Raw genomic sequence first — 15,435 nt, 5'->3', positions numbered from 1 at the left:
CCTGCAGGCTGTTGCTGCAAGTAGTGGTGCAGCTATTTCCTTAACACTGAACCAAGAAGCAAATCAGTCAGAAGTCATTTTCCATGCTGTGCTTGGGTCACTTAGCCAAGACAAGAACTGCCTAAAAGCTTTGGAGCAGGGAGTCATTGCTCCAATACCAGGAGAATTCTCCAAATGAAACTCCTCCAAGCAATGAGGGTCAGTGCTGGAGAGCTGTACTGGCTTGGCCCACCATTGCTCCATCTGGAAATGATTTGTGCATACTCCAGTGGTCTGTGCAGTCCAGGCAAAGGAACAAATTAATGGCATGGAGTTAAATCCTCAGGGAAAGAAGCCATCCCAACCCCAAGGCAGCATTAACCATTAACTAGTTTACTAATCTCATTTGTTAGGAAAACTTGCAAGCTAAGTAGAGCTGCAGTAAATGGCTCAAAATCCACGGAGTCCAGTTTAACAAATAAGTGAGCCTGTATTAGCATGCCATCCTGTCACACTTTCCTGCATCCTCTCCATTGTCTTACTTGAAGGAGTGAAAAATAGAAAATTAGTGACAAACTGCATGCAACTTTTTTGAAGTTCTCCTAGTTTTGAGGCATCAATAAGACCTTGCAGTTGACAATTAGAGGGAAGGAAGACAGGCAAGGTGAACAAGCAGCTAAAACAGACAACAGATAAAATGCTGGAATTGTCCAGGATGCAAAAGCATCATAGCCAGAGATTCTCTTTTCCCTTTTGGCTTGAACTTCCAAAGTTGCCTATTTTGTGTGAGAAAAGCTCCCCATCCCTTCTGGAGCCTGCTTGAGGCTGACTGCACAGAGCTGCCAATAATTATTTCATGCCACAACTTCCAGAACCAGAGCAAAATACTCTGCAACATAGGAATGACAAGTCAAATAACAAATAACATTTTATTTCATTTACAGTGATATTTTTGAGTAGCAAAGGAACCATGACATATAGGAGCCTGTAATAAAAGTTCACGTGTCTTATCTTTATAAAATAAATGAAATCATACACGCAACATAAACGAATGTGCTCTTTGAAGACATTTGAAAAATGTCATGTCTTGATAACTATTATTTTTACTTACTGATGTCTGTTCTGCACTGGCTATTCCACTCTGAAATATAATGTAATTGTCAGCATGATAACTTTTTTTAATCCATCAGTATCTTCCAAACCTAAAATGATCATAGAATCATAGAATGGATTGGGTAGGGAGGGACCTTAAAGACCATTGAGTTCCAATCCCCTGCCATGGGCAGGGATACCTTCCACTAGACCAGGTAACTCAGAGTCTCATCCAACCTGTCCTTGAACACTTCCAGGGATGGGGCATCCACAGCTGTTCTGGGCAACTTGTACCAGGGCCTCAGCACCCTCACATTCTGTTAAAAATAGTGGCTGTCAAAGCATAATCTGCAGGACACTAAGCTGAGTCACAGATCAACCAAATACTTGACTTCAAAAGCTATTTATCTTGCAAACAAACATACTACTACTGCTCTTTACAACTGAAAAAACAAGCACCCTATTAAAAAATTACCCTATCCCTCTTTCTTGCCCCTCCACCCATTCCAACCCTCAAAGAATCATTTTTTTCTAATTCATATTTGGCAACACTTAATGTCTTTATACAGATTAATGTCTTCAATCCATAGTCCAGCTCTTCACTGATTAAAAGCAGTCACAAAAGTAGAGACAAGTGACTAGAACAAAAATCCATGGATACCATGTACACCTTCTTGGCGTTCAATGCACAAAGCTATAAAAACTGAACATAATTTTGTGGAATAAGTCCTCTCTTGCCATTTAACGTGCCTTCTAGCCATCCTGGCTCTCTGGAAAATTGCACTGCAAAAGAAAAGGAGAGAAAATTACTGCATCTTTTTATGTTTGAATTAGTACTTTTCAGCTTTAGTTCCCTGACACCAGGCAAAGCATCCATAAAAACTTCCCTTCATCTGCAATCATCAGTTTAAGAATCTGGCTAGGAAAGATAAAGAGGATTATTAATTTGACTTAAATACTTCATAATATACTTCTGCAAAGCCTACATGGTGAAATAGCTTTTAGGTGCAGGAGACTTCATTAAGGAAATGGTTAATGGAGCTTAGGACAGATTTATAAAATAGAAAAATTTGTGCCTTAGGGGAAAAGTCAGAATTCTTACCAAACAGTGGAAAACACTTTCAGTAGGTGGGGCAAAACAAGAGCAAAAACCTGTCTTGAGAAGAAGTGAGGAATCTAGAAGCTCAGAACCACAGAAGCGCAGCATAGGACCTTACTTGGCATGAAAAGTAAACACAGAAAGGATTATAGGGGAAAGAGAAATGAGCCAGATGTCACTCCAAGTATCATCTCTTCAGAATAGAGCTGCTATTAGAAGTGACCAGGAGACAAAATCTAAATCATTCTTCTGATTAAATCCTCTCTCTGAAATTCAAATACATAGTGCAATTCACCAAACACAAAGCAAAGGCTTGCAAGCTCCTTGTGCCATCCTAAGTTTACCACTACGAATCTCAAAGTTTATGCAAAAGTATCCATGAATATAAAATAAGAACTATTTCAGCTTGGACTCTCAAAGCCCCAGAAGTTACTCTGTGAGCAAGAGAACTAATGAAATCTGACTTCCTGAATATATATGTTGACCACATTTGACAGGAAGTTAAAAAAGAAGCATAAGCCTCCTTTCTTTGGAAAACAGACTAAAAAGGCCTCAAATTCCCCTCTGAGGTGTCTTTTAAGGACACAATACAGATACCTATTTACCTATGTAACTGTAAAATCCCACACTTTTTAGCAACCTACAGCACTCTCTCCCATACTAATTTATCCTCACAGTGCTTCTGAGACAGACAGTATTTAGGGAAGACATCAGACAAATGCTGAAACGTGCTGCCAGCCATGTCAGTGCTTTATTTAAAACACATTAACACATTGGGAAACGTGATATTTGGAGCCTTCTACATATCAGGGAAATAACAGTTGAGAGAGAGCAACATGTTAAGTCTCACTTCCAAAAGCATTGTAAGGCTCTTAATTTGAGGACTTAAAATCATACTTTCCCTGTTTTTTTCCTTGTGCCCTACTATTGTTAGACAGCTGTGCTCAGAAACCACACTTTAAACAACAGCTATAACTCCAAAGAACCCAGAAAACAAAACTGCTTTCAAATGATGCTGATAGTTTAGATTCAGCACGAAGTGCTGGGCTTATCTTTGTAATAAATGTGTTCAACAAAAAGATTCCAAAGGAAAAACATGCATAGACAATTACCTTTCAGGATCTGTGCTCACACAGTAACTTACATTACTATTAGTAATTAGCAGGCCCTCCTCTCCCTTTGTCCTTTCTATTCCACAATTACAGAGTACACATGCATTTGAAACTGCATGGCTGACACCAGCACAAACCTCCCTCCAGAAGCTGTAATTCTGCATTTCCAGCAAATGCACCAGCAGCCAGACAAACCCCTCCCCGAGGTCTCCCATACCTACAGAGCACATCTGCATTGCAGGAAACAAACTCCAAAAAAAAAAAAAAAAAAAAGACAGATTAGGAAGAAAAGCAACTAGAAAACCTAGAAGTAGGAAATTTCTACCTGTCCTCTGGAGCTTAACCTTAATTTCCATTAGAAAGAGGGTAAATACCACTGGCATGCGAGTGTTTATAAATCCAAGGCCTGCTCAAACTGAGGGGAGCCCTCATCTGAGGGTATCACACTGAAATTAAAATTTACCTAAAATTTACGTGGAGGAGGAAACGCTCAAACTGTGCTGAATCACATCACTCAACACAACGGCAAACTTCCAAATAAATACTTCCAAGCAAGTTTGATAAGATAATGGTGAACTCTGCACACTACAGCACATTCATGGCCCAGCAGTTGGGTTTGAGTGGTAAACACCATGTTCACCCCAGAAGATGAGACCTGGCTGGTACAACTGAAATCTGGGCTTAGGAAATTAAATATTGCCCATGTACATTACACAGCTCAGGGCCTCACTTGTTGGCAGACAGTTCTTTAAGACTCTAGGAAGACTGAAGAAGGAATTATCACTCAATTACACCTAAGGCCACCATTTCTAGAGATCTTTGAGGGGTTTTTTTTTTTGGTTTTTTTTGGGTTTTTTTAAGTAATTTTTTTAGTAATAAAAAGTAATAAAAAAAAGTAACACAGCAAAAAGTAATTCTTAATGTTCAGCAGCTATGGATGACTGTCACAGCAGGGAAGGTTTCTCCCCCCACTCCAATCACCTTGTGCAAGAAGGGGTAAGATACTTGTGTACATCTGACTGCTTCTGTAGGTAGAAGATATAAATGAAGGTGCCATCCAACAGTAAAGCTGCTTACAGCTCCAGTGATCCTATTTACTTTGCTAATCCATTTCTGAAGTACGGCGTACAACAGCATGCATTCCTTTAAAATCAAAGCCACTTAACCACACAAACCCCATTCCTCTCTCATCCACAGCTCCTCTTAAACCCAGGACACAGCCTATTTCTGAAAAAATACCCTGCTCAAGAGAAGACATCTGTAGTGTCCCCTTTCTGTCATTTCTTCTCAGTCAACAATTACAGTTCTTAGCACTTTCTCAGGCCTGTCTCATTTAAAAACACCCTGATGTAGTAACTACACACTTGGCCTTAAAACTACAACTCATTACTAGAGCAATCATCCCACAGGATTAAGGCTCGTGTTGACACGGGACAGGAGGGGAAAATACTCATAGAATAAAAGATACAGAGCAGAGAACTAAACAGTAAATACTTTCAGCAAGACATAACGAGTGTGTAGCAAGACTGCACAACAAGACCAAGCACAGAACCACCACTAAAAGCCACTGCCTCTTAGGACAGTGCAAATAGCAGCCAAGTTGAGAGCTCAGAGGGGCACAGTGACTTCCTCAGTACCTGCTGCAAGGCCTTTTTAGCAGTCTCACTCATGGAGGGAAGGTGCAGGGAAGGACGATGTCTGAGCCTCAGTACAACAGCAAGTGCCATGGAACAATCACCCCAGCCCAAATGGGCCAACAAAATCTACAGACTTGGAACTTGCAGTGAGATCTGATTTCTTCTAATCAAGAAGCACCATTAGGTCAACATGGCATTTGCATCATTGCCTCTCACTTTTCTGTATTCTTCAAAGGAAATAGCTTTGATATTGCCAGTGCTATTTTTTTCTAACTGCAAATACATAAAATTCGCAAGCAGCTCTTCCCAGAGACCCAATGCCATAAGCAGACTTTGCTCTGCTCTGGCAGCTCCGAAGTTTCACAGATCTCAACCACAACGAGAGCAGGACTTACTTCCTCAGCAACATTAGTTCATTGGCTGGGTGCCACTAACTTCAGCAAGACTGAATCAGACACTGATTCACACAGATTTCCACGTCTTTGTGGAAACTGGCTGTTTTGGGAGCAAATCTAACCTGCATGGTGTCTGGCAGAAGAGGGCCTCCCTTTCTCATGGACTGACAATCAGAGAAAAAACCTCAAAAAGCAACATAAATGAGGATTACTGAGAGCAACAGAAATCTCACTGCTAAAACCACTACAGCACTAGAACTCACTTCCATAGAACTCGATGATGCTGGCTAATTTTTCATCAGGAAATTCAATTAAAGCAACCAAATGTGCTTGCAAGCCCTCTGTGTTTAGAAAGCTCTTTGGGTTTTTGAAACAATCTCTGTGGGTTGAGTTGATTGCAGAAATATTTATGCTGCTTAGGGTTAGCCTGGAGTTTGAAATTTTAAAACTTGCTGTTTCCCTTAATTATGCTGTGAGAAGCAGAATTGTCTTGTGGACAGAACACAGGACTAGGAGTCAGGGCATCTTCTCCCCATGAATGTTTCCAAGTGCTCTGAACTATACAGATGAAAGGTGCATCAAGAAGTAGCTCTATCTCCATTTTTACCCCAGCAAAAGAACCATTTGCACATACAGTGCAATACAGTATTTTGGGAGTACCACTTCTCTTTGATGCAAATCCTGGATTGGTCAGGACCATAAAGACAGTCCAGAAGGCACAGCGTGAATCTGAGGGCAGAGAGTGCCTTGGAGTCAAAACCAGGAACATTAACTAAGGCTGGCACTTTGTTACAGTGGGAGAGAGAGATGGGGATGACAAGGGCTGGGTGAATGTGGCTTTTTGTGTTCCTTTTATACTTGGTGGGATGATGGGTGCCCCACTTTTCCTTAGGAACAAAACAAACTCTCAGTTTCCCTCATGTTTTCTCTCCCCTAAAGTCGGATTTTAAAAATTGTAAAAAGCCTTGATAAGAGCTATCTTGACAAGTTTTCAGGAAGCCTTCCTGCTAGCAGTTTTGCCAAGGAATTTTTATTGTGTAAACACCATTTAACCTATCTGAAACACTTCCCCCGAGTGAAATTCCCATTTACTCATTTTTAAGCAGTCTCTTTCAAGAACCAGAAATTTAATAACACTCAGCTCCAAGACTGGCATAATTCCAGTGCCAGGCAGACTGATTATTCTTTCCCTGATTATTGGGAATATCTGCCTCAACAACAACAGACATGCACAGCCAGCATATGTCTCTCAGTCTCAGATCCTACTCTGCTTCTTCCCTTATGTGCCCTTATCCAGCTGCAAACTCTTCAAGCTTTGCTTCCAACCACTTGAATTATATTGTTATGTGCTGTCAATAATATAGCCTGTAACAACTGGGAAATAAAAATATTGGCACAGCCTAAGGCGAACTGAATTGAAGATTTATTAAACAAAAAATCTAGTGGATATTGTTCAGATTACGTTATTCATTTTCCTACACAATTCAATTAAATAGAAAACTTTGCCTTTTCTTCTTAACTTACCAGATGGTGCCTTAGCATTTATATTCTATGGCACTTTAATGGAAAGACTGTGGGATTTGGGGAAGCACAATGTACATGCAGTACTGAAAACACCTGAATATGAAAATGCTAGGGTTCTATACAGACTCCTATCAGGCGATGCAAAGCTTAACTTATAATATTAGCAAATCTAACCTTTGCTAATATGAGACAGATGTTTTTCTCCTGCTTAGAAATAGGAAATGGAGATGGGAGCAAAGGTTAAACTCACCTTCTTGCACCAATATTACATTTAGTAGCTTTGACAGGTGCAAGACTACTTCCCTAAATGCCATTATCCTGTCTGAGGCTGCAGCAGCCAGAAAGATTCATCCAGAGTAATGACAGGTGAGCGAGAACCGCTGCAATCAACATCTATGGACCAAGAGAGACAAACCAGGAATGGGGAAGGAAACAGGAAAAAGGAAAAAAAAGCAGAAAAGAGAGGAAAGAAAAAGGGGGGAAAAAGAGACAGTATTAGAAAGTGAGACAGGCCGGGTGGAGAAAGGAGAGACGGATAAAACCTCCACTAATGGAAGCAGCACTTTTTAGTAGACATTAATTGAACAGTTACTTTAATGGTTGATACTAGCTGTATGTCAACTTGATTGATGCGTTGTCACTTTGATAGTTAAGGTTATTGGTAGAGCTGCAGAATTGATGTATTATTACGTTAATTCTTCATTTGGGGGCTTTATTAGGGCATATGGGAATTTAAATTGAGTAACTAAAGAACCTAAATTGATTCACTGCAATCTGATTTCAGCACAGACACAGGGGTGCCTGATACAGAAAGAAAAGGCCAATGTCAAGTAATTTCAGAGGTTTCAAATGTGGAGACAGGTCTGCTCGTGGCTTGAAAGAGCCATCCCTGACATAACATACTGGGAAAAGTTATGAAATTACCATTACATACAGTTACTGCCTTATTACTTGCATGCTCTCTCCATTTTTTCTGCCAATCCATAGCCTACCTGAGGGTGAGAGCCCTGCAGGGCAAGGACAACACCTGTGAAATAACCAGGATACAGTAGAACAAATGGAAACTAATGTGTTTAAGGAAATGTGAGCTTTGCCATCGTAAATCTGCAATTGGGTTTTCCAAATGCAATCCATGCAACCTTTTTCCCAGGCTTTGGACCTTATTTGTCTGATGACATGGAAAAAGGTACAGTTGAAACACTTCTCCACAGATACCAGAGTCAAATTCCATACTTGTTTTGGGGCAATCCAACTCTCCAGTTGAAAAACTCAACTGAGGCTGCAATGCACCAAATCATGGGGCCTTTGTCACCACTTCCTGAGTTCTCCTGCAAGGAGAGAATCTTAACATTTCTCTCACACAAAAACATGACACACAAAGAACTACTTCCGGAAAGACTTCCACCCCAAGATGACACAACCCTTGCTGTTCTACAGCAGAAATGCCTCTCCCAGATGTCAAATCTTTTCCACCACGCACTAGATTTTCTTTCCTGTACACAATTTGATGTCTGCTGAAGAGCCCTATCAGTCATGTTTTAAAAAACTTAAATTAAAATAAGTGGTGTTAAGGACTTTTAAAAGAGCAATCACTCACCTAATTCATCTTTGAAAGGTTTCCACCTAACTTGATTCAGACATGATTTGCCTGCAAGGCAGCTCTAATAGGAAACATCAAGAATGATTTTGTAAAGTGGGTGCTAGTAGGGAATAACCTAGTGGGGACCCCAGACCACTTTATGTTGAAAAAAAATAAAAAGCAGAACTGAAGTCTGGACCAGGCTTGCTGTTTACTTGTTTGGGAGGAAACAGAGGACAGGAATATCCTATTATACATAGCATTAAAAAAAAAAAAAATTGCTGAGCTTCCCATTCTGCATCTTCAGAATTTGTATTACAGTAGTCATTGGCATAAGGTTTAAAAACTGAAATCTTTCCTATCAGTTTGAAGTCCCTGTGCATTTGCTGAAGGGTAGATCCATGGAAGCTCACTGAGAACAGAGTATTGAGCACAGGAATCACGTTTGGGATGCTCGCATGTAATGCTATATTTGGATCCATAGAAATCAGTAATCACAGGCCTTCATTCCAATCCTCGTTGAATATTCCATTTTCTACCAGTACATGCACACACTAATGCAGACCTTGATCTAAATCAGTAAAAACACTATTTTTTTCCTCTGTTGTTCACCTGATTTACCGGGCACTTTGTTTGCTTCAAAATCCTGAAACAGATTTTTTTTTAAAGGAAAACCCCTGTGTTATTATACAACAAGAGTTCACATTTTAAAAAAATTCAGTTTCATAGGTGAAGGTGTTCTCTTCTGTTACTGAGTAACCTTATTTTTTTGGCACTACAACACATCTAATTGATGCTGAAAAATTATACCAGTTGGAAGAGTCTATTCTTCCAAAAATCAAATGCACTGCCTCACAGGGCTAAGGATATGTTAAGTAGCTTCTTCATACCAGAAAATATCTCCATCACCAACTGTGTGCCATCAGCAATGTTGGCAGAATAGCAGTCAGGCTTGTATTTTTATCCAAAGCCATTTTAGCAGTTTTGTCAATTTGTTTTTCATTGCTTTATATTTACTCAAGCAGTACTTACCATCTTCAAATATTGCTCCTATCTGAAATGACAATTCAGAGCTGTGTTCTGCTTCACATGGATAAACTGCTCTTGCTTTTCGATGGGCAACACTGAAAAATGAAATTATGAATTATAGCAACTTTTTACTATTATGAAGACACTGTCTCAACCATTCTCTCTCCATTCACATTTGGAGATGACTAAAGCTTTAAACACAAATCTCACATGCATCATTACAGGCTTATAATTCATACACCCAGCCAAAGCTGAAGCTTCACAGCTTACTGTTGGCATTTCTGAATATCATACTCCCAACTTTCTGCACACTATTTTTATGACAAACTCGACTTTCAACTACAGTTAAATTATTTTCATGTGCTAGTCAGCAATGAACTCAATAGCAGGCAAAGTATAATATACTTCAAAAATTCAACCAGTAATAAGAAATAGGATTTTTTTTATCAGGTGTTGGGAAGAATTTTTGAATATATCTACTACTTAAACTACTTAATTAGAAAGGCAAATATTACTAAATTTGAAGGGAAAACTAAGATGGTGAAGACCTTAAAAAAAAAAAAAAACTCAAAATACTTCAAAACATGGAAAATAACATGGAAGGAAGAAGAAACAGGATGGAAGGAAAGGTGGACAAGACTGAAAGAAAAAAATGAAACCACAGATAAAGGAAGAAAGTCTAGGATGAGAATCTTAAATCTGGCAAAGGTGAAGAATCTGCATTTTAAAAGACTCTAGGAGAAACACCACAGGACAGAGACGCTATGAATTGTCCACCCATTGTTAATACAGCCCTCCTATATTAACCAACAGACCACTGGCTCAGTGTACTGTGTCCTTCCACCAAGGAAGGTGTTCAAAGGAAAAGCAAGATGAAGTAGGCAGGTATTTTATTCTGTTAAAATTCCTACAGTTACATTTCCTGCTTTGAGATAATCAATCACATGCCACAGGAGACTATTTTTGTAAAGATACAGAAAAAGGAGACAAATAAAGAGCCAGCAAAAGTTGAAGTGCACACCATACCTTTCCACTGCTCTGTCAGTGCCAGTGGCAGGGCTGGGGAAGAAGAAAGTGGGTAGTGCAGCATCTGTGGCAGCCGGGTTAGCAGATGGAATGTTCATCCATGAGACCATCGACGGGCGGCTTTGAGCAGGACTAAGAGGAAATACATTCAAGGCAGAATTAACAACATGAATAAAATTTCTTATCCTACCAAAATATTTGAATCTTTATCACTGGACAACCTGTGAGATTTTCAAATTCAAACCAATTAATATTGTCAAGCTGATTTTGCAGAAATGGCCACCGTATGATTCTGCACTCCTCCTTGGAATTCTTCTTCCTACTTGCCCTACATCCTAAGCTAAGGAGAATTACCTGAGATGCATGACATAAGCAATAAAAGGACAAAATTCCCCATTCCTTATCTAATAAAGACAGACAAAGTGAAATTGCATAGAGCAGGCTATTATTTGAGCTGCCACTCCGCCTTTACAAGTTTTGATGAATCTATTTAAAAATCTCCTCAGTACTGTACAACTGAGAAGATTTCTAAAGAGGCTGCAGCTATTCCAGCACTGGGATCACGATGCTGGCTCTGGATTGAGATCTTCATGGAGCTGTGCAGTGTCTCAGTGGCTGCTGCCACCACTGCACTGCTCAAATACATATAAATTAATGGCTGAACACAAAGTTGCCACAATAAGAGGAGAAGAAATAGCAGGCAAAATTTGAAACTTGTATTAGCAAACACACAAAGTTGTCCCCAACATAAAGAGCATTTCTAATTTTACACCTTAAAAGAACTGAAGTGTTCCAGCATTGGAAAGCTTTCCTTCATTGCATGGACAAAACAACAAATAGTCCAAAAGCTGGCTGTCAGCCTGTCTTTGGAACAAAGAGCTGGACTTCAAGCAGTTTCTAAGCAGAAACAGAATTAAAATCATTTGCACACAGCAATCGCTCCCTCAGAAGTAGAGACTTCCCTATACAGCATTTATGACTGTCCTACTCCAAGATTAACCTCTTAGATAGCATTGATCGGAAAAGCACCACCAAAATGTAGGAACTCAGTCAAGAAGGTTTTTGTGGGAGTCTAAATGCACACCTAATCAAGGTGGAGTGAACACAAGCAAAAAGAGAAATCAAGAATCAGCCCAGTTATAATTGTAGATGAATAAAAGAAAGCAGGAAACCTAATTCATATAGCTAATTTTTATCTTGTTGTACACTGGGATATTTAATTTCTAGAAGAATTTTCTTGAAGAAATTTCTTGAAGAAATTATTTGTTGATTTGCATAGCATGATTTACAATCAAATTCAACTTTTACAAACTCATATCTCATAGTCATTCTAGCAGTTATATAGTTAAGCAGGAATTTATTTTCTTTTTTTTTTTAATTTAGTACGTTATAATGTGAATGTCACATTCCTTATTACAAGACAATGGCTTTTCCTTTGGAAATGTATCAGATGGCATTTGAATAAAAACTGGAATTCACGGTTTATAAAACAGCATTCTATAGTTAATTCCACTAGTAAAAATGAAACTTAAATGTGCTGGAATCCTAACCAGAAGGGTTTATCAAAACATGCTCTGCTTTCAAAAATTATCACATTTACCAAATAAGGAAAGGAATCATATGTATTAAACTGAATAATGAGCAGGATCATGCTGTCTAGAAATATGTTTTATGCTTAACCTTGGGAAGAGGATATCCAGTCATCTTTTCTGCCTGGGAATCTTCCACTGCACAATTTTTTACATCTTCCAATAATGACATACATTTAAGAACAGCACCTATAGAATTTTAGGGTTTTCTTTTACTTCAACTTGTCTCCTTCCTTCCATTTTTGCCTAATAATTGAAAAAATTTCCTCAAATAAAAGGAAAATCTTCAGCTAAAAGTTAGTTAATTCAGAGAAACCAAAAAAATCCAAAGCAGCATTTGGATAATTTTCTCTAAATACTGAGGATAAAACAATTCTCAGTGGTACTGTAAAGTTTATAAAGTTGGCCAGAAAGTAAATAATGTCTTCTTCATTCCTCACTCATAATGTCAACATGCAGAATTAATTTTAACTCAGCAGGTGAACACAAGAAAAAGGTTTTTCAAAAGTGAATTAAAAAAAAGTATCTTACTTGCACAGACTAAACTCTTCTACTTAAAACAGTCCTGAGACTTAGAGAAAAAATATTTTCCTTGCTATTTATTAAATTCAAATCCATCTCTTGGCAGGGGGGTTGGAATGATATGATCTTTAAGGTCCCTTCCAACCTAAGCCATTCCATGATTCTGTGATTAGGATTGGTGTTAGGCTCATTTCTGAAACCTGTAAAACTACTGAAAACAGAAAAATAACACTCCAAGTATATTGTCAAAGGAGTATTAAAATGTCTCTAATACAAACAATTCATAATTCAAGAATATTCTACCAAGTGGCCTTTTGTAGTGCAACCTCAGATGTGTGGTTTGATTTTCAACAAGTGAATATTAAAACTTGCATTTATTAAATATTTCATTGAGAGATGCATCATGTTAATCTCTGCAATTTACTCAATCAGCTCTACAACAACACACACCACCTGCACCTCACACACAGCATTAATGACTTCAAAGCAATGCTCAGAACAGACAGAACACAAAAGGAACCCTCTGACCCAGGGAAGCATTGGTCATTCATAAGAATACTTGGAATAAATACCAGATGGTTTCTTGCTGAGACTTGGAGAGGAAAGAAAGGGGGGAGGGGGGGGGTGCAAAGAAAGAGGTGTGCGCATAAAGAAACAGAAGATGAAATGTTCAGCTCCATGCCATGGCATGTTAATTCCTCAAGTTACAGAGACTCAACAAGAAGCATAATCTATCATCAAGTAAGACTACACTGTCCTTTACCAGACAGGATTATATAGAAGCATAACAGAAGGTAAAATTGGCAGGTTTTCTACAAATTGTGAGCCACTCCAACAGCTGTAGTGGAAAAACACTCCAGAAGTACAGGTATGTGGAGTGCTGGGCTGCTCCCTCCCCCACTTTTTTTGATGAATTCCCTTAATACTTTACAGCTGTAGGGAAAGCACTGCAGCAGAATTTGCCTGTCACTTTAGGCTCCTGGTTACCCAGCAAGAGATCATGCTCTACCATCCAGCAGGAGACAAAAAAACCCAACACATTTTTCAATAGTAACAGCTTCACCATGGTAAGAAGAAAGAAACAAAGGGGAAAAAAAAAGTTGATAGCTAACTATTAAGCACATTCTAGAATTTATGGATTTGGTTGTGAGGTTTTGGGGTTTTTTTATTTATTGTACTTGGTTACCTCAGGAACCACTTAATTCTTGTTACTGAAACAGAAGGTTTTACTCAATAAGAAAAATAATTTCCAATGTTGCGGCGTGTAAGCAACAAAAGGTTAGATTTTGTTGGTTTTTCCTTGAAAAGTCTGTTGTCACAGCAAGGCTGCCTTGCTATAAAGATTTGCACACCTTGTTTATCAAGATAATGATATATTAGAAAGTATTGCATATGTTATCACACAGCACCTCAACTTTAAAGTATGTTGAAGAAATCCTTTCTCCTAAGGCTAAAATGAAGGCAATGTATTTCCTGTGGTTAGGAAAAAAACCCAAAAAGGCTCACATAACCATCTCTCTTTGAGAAAAAAATGCTATTGTCTAGCATACTGAACGATGGGAAAAGGGAGGAGGGGGGAATGGCTTTACTGAAAATAAGCTAGTGATTTTGTACTGATATTCAGAAAGAAATTTCTGAAAACAAGATTTTATTGGATGTTTATCTGGCTGGTTCCTAAGGTAACACAGCTGAAGAGCAGCCTCTTATCTTGAGAGCAAGGAAGAGAGTCTGTGAAAAGAATCTACACTGCTGAGAAAAAAAGGCTTGTTTCAGACAAGTTTGGCAGCGCCAGGGCTGTCGTATCGCAGTGTCTGGCTGACAAACTCAATGCAAGCATTCTTGAAAGGTTTCATTACAAGATGACAGTGTGGATCAAAGGGTGTTGGCTATTTCTGATTCTTTATGCAAGCCAATAGTGACCACCACCAACCATGTCTTCCTGCATGTTAAAATCCCCTGTGCCCTGGGGAGTAGAAAAATATGTGGCCAAAATTCTAGAAATTGTCATAGCTGCTGCAAAGCTGGAGACAAACAGAAGGCCAGAATTTCCCCATCTGTGCTCCCCCTGGAAAGAAACTGCATCCTCAAAATTTCAAGTATGTGACATGCACGCAGCTTTCCTGAACCCTCATTTATACAGAGCACATCAGTCAGCACTGAAATAGAGGGGTTTTTAACTTGGATTGTGAAGTCTCAGTGAAGCAGCTAACACATTAGTGAAATGATCTTTCACGTCAGCCTGGTAAATCCAAAGATAATGTCTACAGCAGCTGTCCCAAGTTAAAGCATATTTAAATTATAATTCAGACAAAGCTAAAGTGAAATATGTACAACTATAAGCTTATAGCTCACCACTATTTTTTCACCTTTCAGGGAAAAAAAAAAAAAAAAAAAGAAAAAAAGAGGGGACTGTGTTACCCTGGAGGAATGCAAAGAAAAGAAAAATAATAACAATTTTTTAAAATTTGAAAAGGAAACTTTATCTCATCCCAGTGATTGCATCCACACCCCTTCCTGCCCTGAGCACACACACCATTTACCCTCTGCTCACACAGCAGTGCTGCTGTCAAGCTCCCAGGCAGCCAAGGAGATGGCAAGGTCTGTTTTGTACAAGCCACATGACTAAGTTATATTATGCCTGTCTCAAAGAAGCTGCAAAATGAGGGCTCTTGCTCTGCTTGCATAACAAAAGGGTACAAAAAGAAGTGCCTGCTCCGCTAAACCGGCTCTCAGAGTGCTGAGTCACTGAAGAGGTGGCAGCTGAAACAAAAACAAACTGCAGAATAAGCACAATGACCCAACAGCAGCAAGAGAACCTTCTCTCAATGAAACAGGATGGTGACATTAGATAT

The 15,435-nt window shown here is 39.0% G+C and overlaps 1 protein-coding gene across 1 annotated transcript in view; it reads right to left on the bottom strand.

Moving 5' to 3' along the window:
* Nucleotides 1-942: 942 nt before the first annotated feature.
* ARHGAP10 (Rho GTPase activating protein 10) overlaps nt 943-15,435 on the bottom strand; it is a 137,930-nt gene continuing 123,437 nt past the window's right edge. The window contains exons 21-23 of the mRNA XM_041412073.1: nt 10,473-10,604; nt 9,450-9,541; nt 943-1,854 (exon numbers count right to left, since the gene is read on the bottom strand). Coding sequence (XP_041268007.1) covers nt 1,766-1,854; nt 9,450-9,541; nt 10,473-10,604 — 313 coding nt within the window. The 3' untranslated portion in view covers nt 943-1,765. The remainder of the gene's footprint in view (nt 1,855-9,449; nt 9,542-10,472; nt 10,605-15,435) is intronic.

This window comes from Onychostruthus taczanowskii, unplaced genomic scaffold, assembly GCF_017590055.1.
Source record: "Onychostruthus taczanowskii isolate IOZ18803 unplaced genomic scaffold, ASM1759005v1 scaffold38, whole genome shotgun sequence".
Classification (NCBI taxonomy): domain Eukaryota; kingdom Metazoa; phylum Chordata; class Aves; order Passeriformes; family Passeridae; genus Onychostruthus; species Onychostruthus taczanowskii.
Note: the sequence above shows the minus strand (reverse complement) of the source record. Positions and strands in the feature narration are given on the sequence as shown.